Genomic DNA, 7,500 nt, shown 5'->3' with positions numbered 1-7,500 from the left:
ATAACGGTTGTTCTTCGGATTGTGGGTTTAAAGAAAGCATATAGTCTGTAGCGGTGGTATTAATTTTAGAACGTTTCTTGAGGCCACTTGACTGAGAGTATAATGCTTGTCAGAGCTCCATAATCTCTGTCCACCCCCAAACTGCTCCTCAGCCAGCAAAAATTCTGCTTCTTCCAACTACACACAAACAAAGGTAAGCTGTATGAAAACTCATAAAAGCAATAAATTCATTAAAAAAAACGGTTTGGGTAGAGTTTTCCACCGGCCGCCATTTTGAATGATTTCGTCTAGTCATCCCCCCTATACTACTCTCAGTACAATTGTCCCAGCGTTTCAAACATGTTTTAAAATGCAACGACATTTTGTCTGACTCACACGACAATCGTAAACGACTTGTAGGTCTGTCGTAAGCTTGTTGCATGCGTCAAAAATTGTACCGTGTAAATCAGCCCTTAAATGTGTGTTAAGATTAGCCCCCAAGTATCCCAGCACTTATTTCATAACATGAAATGATACTGATGAGCAAGCGTCAAACTAAGAACACTGTTAAATAGGTTTGTCTCTGAACTCTAGAGACACAGATAACAATGGCCAGTTGTGCAAATGTTGGAAGACTAACAAAGTGTTATAAATTGAATTATAAGGCTAAATGAACATAATTTATAAGTGGCTGGAAGAAGTCACTTGACGAAAGGAGCAATGCCTTTTGAGTTGTGATTTTTCATGATCGGATGGATGGATTTCAAGTTTTCGAGTGTAGAATTCGTGAATACAGAGAACTGAAGCAGCCTGAGTGCAGCGCCGCAAGACAACGAGTCACGACTGAAAAGGAACTCATAAAAATATTTACACAAAGGAAGTTAGAGAAATATCTATTATCTGAGCTTTCCAACATTGCCCCCATGCCGTAACGTACATTCATACATCAGCATTGTTTTTACACACATAACCTGCCATAACGTGGTAACGTGCGAACCACCTATATCCGTCTTTTCAAAGGAGTGCTAAACAAACAATATTCTATCATAGAACAGTGACCCTGTGGAAAAAGTTAGAAAACTCGGCTAAAATCTTAAAATCACTGCAGTCTTTATTTAATTTAATTAAGTTATAGCTGATTTTAGGAATTGATAAGGTTATTTATAGTTTCAGTAAATTTGTTCTGTTTATTTTAAATATTTTAGTCATATTAATATTTCTTTGTGCAAATTCATTATTCCGTCGTATTGTGTTGTAGTGCCACTCATTGCATCATATCGTAGTGTACTCGTACCAAGTAACGGACAATCAAAATTGATCAGTCAAATATTTAATATACAACTATCGTGAGTTAGTCTTCAGTTGGTCTAAAGGAAAGACCTTTATTGTACGATACCTTTTCATGCTGAACTAACCTCAAGCTATTCTTTTGCAATACTGGAAAATAGCACGAGAGCTTCCTTCCAAAACGATTATCATGGGTAGATTCAGGGCTGGCGTAGTGATGAGAGCACTCGCCTCTCACCAATGAAGCCGGATTTGATTCCCAGAATCGGCGTTATACGTGTGTTTAGTTTGTTTTTTCTCTTCCAACATTTGGCTTGGTTTGCGTTAATTTGTTGATTTAAGTTTACAGTGTCCTCAATTAGTGCTCCTGATCGCTAGAAAATTAGGCACTTAAATGAAGTTCCTTTTCTTGTTTCCTTTTCCACCTTAGAAAGCGACTCATGATAATTGTCTACAGATTTGTCTCGTTCAATTTTGATTGGAACTATTTTTGTAACACAGCACTCAGCAAGAACGATCCAGCTGCACTAATAAAAAGACCGAGACGGAATTCTGAATCTGTCGTACATGTCAAGTCAGAAGAAAATGACCAAACGTTGTTTTATGAGAACCTTAGACTGCAAGAGGCCAAGTTTTATCAAGAAAAAATACATCGTTTGGAAGAAGAAATCAAAAGACTTAAGCGGCAGATAGAGGAAGCAAGAAGCATTGCTGGTTCAGAGCTGGCGTCTCCGTCCAAAAGACCCATCAAATGTAAGAAACCGGCATACCCATTTTTATCCTTTATGGAAAAAACGTTTGGAATACTCTCATTTGTTTGTAAGAATTTATAATTTTTTAGCTAATGCCAACAGTTCTTATATATATATATATATAGTTTGTTTTTGCGACTCGAACAAGAAAAAGAAATTGTGATTTATGACAGGAGCTAATCATGAAATGTTAACGAGGTCCTGGGTATGCCGGTCGAATACAAACTGATTTGTTCTTCAGTGTATCATGAAGTAAGAAAACCACGTTGTTACTGTAATAAAATGGCCCTAAGTATTTGAGTAAATTTAATTGTCCTGTTAGACTACAGTTTTACACCTTTTTACTGCTTATTTATTTATTTATTTATTTATTTTTATTATTGATAAAAACAAATGCGAAAAATAAAGACGTTCTTAACTGATATATTCTTAGTATGTTCGTAAAATTTAGTTAATCGCAGCCAAAACCTTTTTATAACAAAGGTTATTTTTAAAAAGAGTGTAGAGCAATGTTTAATTAAAAAACATAACATTTTCGAACAACTCTGGGCAAAGCATGTAAAACTTAATTACGGTCCCGGGTTTATTATACCTTAAAGCTAGTCTAAGAGTTCGTTCCGTTTAACTTCAAATCAATATACAGGCCTTCTGTTAATTTTTTTTTACGTCCACTGTTGGCAGAATCCCTTTTAACTTTTCGATTTTTTTGTTGTTACGAAGCATTAGGGACTGAAGACATCGAGAGAAGACCGAGAAAGAGGCGCAGAAGAAACTCCGATTCCAATCTGTACGTTAATTCTAAAGAGGAGATGGAAAATAGAGAGGTGGAACAACATCGATTTCTAGAACGCGATAAGCATGAATTTGTTCGCCAGTATTTAGAGAATATTCATGAAGCGCGCAGCATCACAACAGAGACAAGCGACAGTGGGATCAAAACACATGAAGCTCCATCTGAACATCAAACGGAAGACATACCAGGTAAATTTGTCGTTCAATTTTTAAGCCAACCCATCGTATCTAAACCGTTAAGGGCTATGTGACCGCAACTTGAAGTGTTTTCCGCTTAGAATAATGCATGCGAAAGTTAAATTCGCAGTTCTTGTCAAACAATCAGGGATGTCAAACGCTACAATCCAGAAAAAAAATCCGTTACTAAAGCTAAAGAGCTTCAGAGGTTATATCTCTTTTTTTCATTTCTGCTAATTTTAGAGGTAAGGATTGAACACAACTGTGACTTCACCTAATCGCATAATGTTTCCGGTGTTACTATGTCAAATCCTAACGTGCAGAATGAACACGGAAACCTCACAATTAGCTCCTCTCTTTGAAAATGATCATGCATGCGGGTTTTCCTTTTCAGTAATTACAATGCAGCTTTTCGTCGTGACAGGTACTTTAGTAATGGCTTTTTCCTTTCATGCATTTAAAAAAAAAAAATGGTTAGTCGTGTTGTCTTAGGTTTCACTTAAATTTTTCTTTGACGTTGTCATTTTGGAAAGGAAAAGAATTTTTGCGCGAACAATATATCTCCCATATCTATCCCAGCCTCGAAATTGAGATTTCAAACGGTCTATTTTAGCAATTATTGTGTCCTTAAATTCACATATAAGGAGGTGTCAAAGCGATTCCTTTGGGGGAAAAATACAAAGGTATAAGGGGGAAAGAAAGAAAAATGTTCAACTTTTTAAGTTTTTTTTTTTTTTTAATGGCTAATAATGGTAAGAATCCATCGGCGTTTGCCCTTATGGTTTTTTCGCAATTTTGCCTTGCGTGTCTTCTTTTTGGTCCTACAAACCTGATGATTGATTTGACAAATCAAAGGGGATTTGAGTCAAAATCTAGCCTGCGTTGCGGACGTAATCTAACACTGGTGAGTAACGTCTGCGAAGCAGTGTCGAGATTCTCGTTCTGGGCCCCTCAGCAGCGTACCAGGATTTGATGACGCGCTATTATTGGTCTGTTTAAAAAAACAATTGTTCGATTCGCCATAAATTGGCGCACAAGACTGGGTAATAGCCAATTAGGTTAAAATTAAATTTGAAATGCATTTCCGCTTGTTCGTCGAGTCCGTTGGCCACAAGCAGATCTCGCCGCTGCTTCGCAGACGTTACTAACCGGTGTTAGATTGCGTCCGCGACGTAGGCTAATCAAAATCTGGATTGCACTTTCTTAGACGTAACGATTGAAGCAACTAATTTCCATCTGATGCCTGGGTTAAAGCTCAGTAGTTTAAAATAACTGTTGCAATTTTTTTTGTTAGAGATCACCCCAAGTTTGTACTTCAAAGATCTGACAGAAAAAGACAAGATGGAATTTCGCGAAAGAGTTAGAGGCGACTTACCAGCTTGTGAAGCGATTTTAAGATCATTTGGCTTTCATGGATTTTTCGGCGGGCGTTTGATCTCGATCATGTTGGATTATTTTCCGGACACTCCAATAAAGATGCTGATAGATGTTGTCGAGGCGTTACAGCTTTATGACCTGGTGGATTTCCTGAACCAACCCATGAGCAGACAACGCTCAGTTAGATCACTGTACCTCGCTCTTACCTTGGATGAGATTAGTAAATTGAGGAATCCTGAAAACCGTCCAACAAGTTACCATAGTAAGGCAGCTGTTTTAATTTTCACCGAAAATGAAGGTGATGCTTGTGTAATACAGGTCGCGAAGTTCTTTAAAGATCTTGACAATGGAAGCAAAGTGACCATCATCCGGTGTAGTCCGTTTTCACGAATATACCAGACGACAGAAGAAACGTTGTTTCCCTGGAGTATTTGTCAAGGTTAGTGTTCACGAAGTTGAGAGCTGACTTTCACAATTTATTTGTAAAAATTTATTTTTAATTCATAAGGGTGACAGCCAACATAACTGAACACAGTGTTTAATAATTTGCATGTAACTCATGTACTGTACATTCCGATATAGTCCTGAATTTTTCAGGCTTCTCTACCCAATTGTAAAAATTGCGTTAATAACTGCGAAGATCATAGCTTCACTTGATTTCATATCCGCAGTTCATATATGATCCATTTCATATACCATTTCATCATGTTAGCGTTAGTTAGTATTTTGTATGTAAATTACAGTGACCACTCTGTAATTAAGTTATAGCAAGAGTGAATGTAGGCTCGATATCCGTCGCTCACTCAAGTTCAGGTATCCTCCCCGAGAAGAAACGGCTGGACGCGTCAGCGATAAGTTGTGTCTGTGACATAAATTCAAATATAATTTATGCGAAGTTAATATTTGCGGGGAAATAGCATTAGACATCCCAAAACACTGATTTAACAAAACGACAATTACATAACAATGCCTAAAACGACTGTGCGAAGCTTCCAGATGATACGAGCTCGAGTTTGTGGTTAAATGATCAATGTGAGTTTGAATTCAACCGGCGAATCATCAACAAAATCTTCAGCCGCTTCAGCTCTCGGTCGACCTCATCGGCCCCCTCGTTTTTGCCACCAATAAACTCAGCAGTAATTTCAATTGACCTTGAGGAATTTAACTTGCTCATACATCAGCAAAGTCTGAGGAGAACTTGCAATAGCAATGGATTTGAAAGCCGTACTTTGACCTTGGCGCCAATTGGAAAATCAGGGAAGTTTCCGAACTCAGGCGGTAGAAAACGACACATTCCCCTTTCTCCAGCTTCTCGAACACTTTTCGTTGTCGAAATCTTGGAAGTTTCCAACCTTACAAAAGGCACTGTAAACCTCGAACCGGCCAGGTCAAAGAATACCTTCGCAGCCAAAAAATATAATTATGCTAGACCGATTTGTGCAGGTGAGTTTCTGATTGGTGGAGATTAACAACGGCTCACCTCACGCGTCCAGCCGTGATTTCGGGAGTGAGCGCTGGCTCATTTCCCGAAACATCGGCTGGTAATCGAGCCTAGAGTGAATGAGATAAGAGTGTCGATCTATCACTTTGCGGTCTTGCCTTCGGCACAGTCACAAATGAATCTATTTTTAGATACACTTTGCGCGCGAAACAAACAAAGGGACGCCAATTTTAACCAATCAGAAGAAGACATGTCACGCGTGACTGCTACTGCCATGTCTTTTTCGGGGACATAACAACTGATTTTCGCGGGGTTGGGTATTCTAAAAATAGACTCATTTGTGACTTTGTTGGGTAGCCCACCCATGCCATAACAACACTCTTATCTAATTCACTCTTGGGTATAGGCCGAATACCATTTAATCTACGAGGTTACATAATCATCTTTCATTTCACGGGTGGAGCGATGTTTGTGTAAAAACTCATGCAGATCGATCCCTGGTAAATATTGTATCTATCACATAGACTCCAACGATGACTCCAATGATGACTCATGGTTCATGGTTAATTTATTTCACACTATTTACATAACATCAACATAATGATGAAACATTAAGTATATTCCCGACAAACGAAGTATGTAAAAATTACGTCTTGATTTGACCTCAGCCGATTCCTCTTTTTAGACAAATAGGGTTATACTGGAAATTCCTCACAAAATTTGGTCGGCACGAAAACTTTAAATTCACTGGTTAACTCTGCACCACTTCATTTTTCATAGATAAATTCTTTGACAAGTTGTATGGTAATTAGGTCGTTCAAAGCTGGCACAGACAGAATCGTCGCATTAATTCCTTCTCCCTTTTAATTGACCTTCAATCTTTGAGTTGTTGTTGTTGTTGTTTATTTCATCTACAGATGAGTTTTCGTTTTTTGCCGTATTCAATTTCTGTTCCCTCCCGTTCTTGATGGAGAAGGTTGCCGTGGTGGAGGAGCTGAATGGCAGAATACCAAACAAGACAAAGTTAGTCTTTCGTCAGGAGCGTCTTACATTACCACAGACACTTTCGGAAACTCTTCAAGTTAATGTCGATCCGCGGACTTTAAACTTTGAACAAAGTAATTATCGTAAGAGCGCGTTCATAAATATCCTAAACAAACGTTGGCAAACCCTAGATCTGGTTTCAATGATGAGGGAATTAAAGAGGTCCCTTCACGAATTCGAGTATAATGTAAGTATTAATAACAGCTTGTCTTCACTTCCAAGATTCATTCGTAAAGAGCCTTCGCTTTGACAGAAAATCTTTTCGGTGCACAGACACTGCTATCGGGTCCTTTGACACAAAGTACTGAGAACTCAGTCATACCAAGTTAAACCAAGGCTACCTCGTAGATGTTTGGTAACATGTAAAAACCCCTGCTACTTTTATAAATCTTTGTTTAGCCTGTACGCTATCGAAGTAGAAAGCACGTGGTAATGGCATTGGTGTTTCGTTATTTATTTTTTTTACTTAGGTAATTACTGTCGAAACACCTAGTTGTTTTGATTATCAAGAATAATTCTGCGTGAAAGTTATCATCGCAGCTAGTGAAGCAACTTGAGCAGTTGCCGCAAAGAAGCATGAAAAAATCCGGGGTTGAATGAACGAGATTCGAACCCATGATTCTGCGATTTCACTGTACTCGCTCTACCATA

General features: G+C 38.3%; 1 protein-coding gene across 1 annotated transcript in view; it reads left to right on the top strand.

The window, feature by feature from the left end:
- The window catches only part of LOC138042845 (uncharacterized), a 15,564-nt gene extending 8,279 nt beyond the window's left edge, over positions 1 to 7,285 (top strand). Inside the window, exons 5-8 of the mRNA XM_068888879.1 lie at positions 1,768 to 2,019; positions 2,739 to 2,999; positions 4,282 to 4,803; positions 6,723 to 7,285. Of these exons, the coding sequence (XP_068744980.1) occupies positions 1,768 to 2,019; positions 2,739 to 2,999; positions 4,282 to 4,803; positions 6,723 to 7,099 (1,412 nt within the window). The 3' untranslated portion in view covers positions 7,100 to 7,285. The remainder of the gene's footprint in view (positions 1 to 1,767; positions 2,020 to 2,738; positions 3,000 to 4,281; positions 4,804 to 6,722) is intronic.
- Positions 7,286 to 7,500: the final 215 nt, after the last annotated feature.

The sequence above is a fragment of the Montipora capricornis genome, chromosome 3 (assembly GCF_036669925.1).
Source record: "Montipora capricornis isolate CH-2021 chromosome 3, ASM3666992v2, whole genome shotgun sequence".
Taxonomy (NCBI): domain Eukaryota; kingdom Metazoa; phylum Cnidaria; class Anthozoa; order Scleractinia; family Acroporidae; genus Montipora; species Montipora capricornis.
The sequence above is the reverse complement of the archived record's forward strand: the minus strand, read 5'-3'. Positions and strand labels throughout refer to the sequence as shown.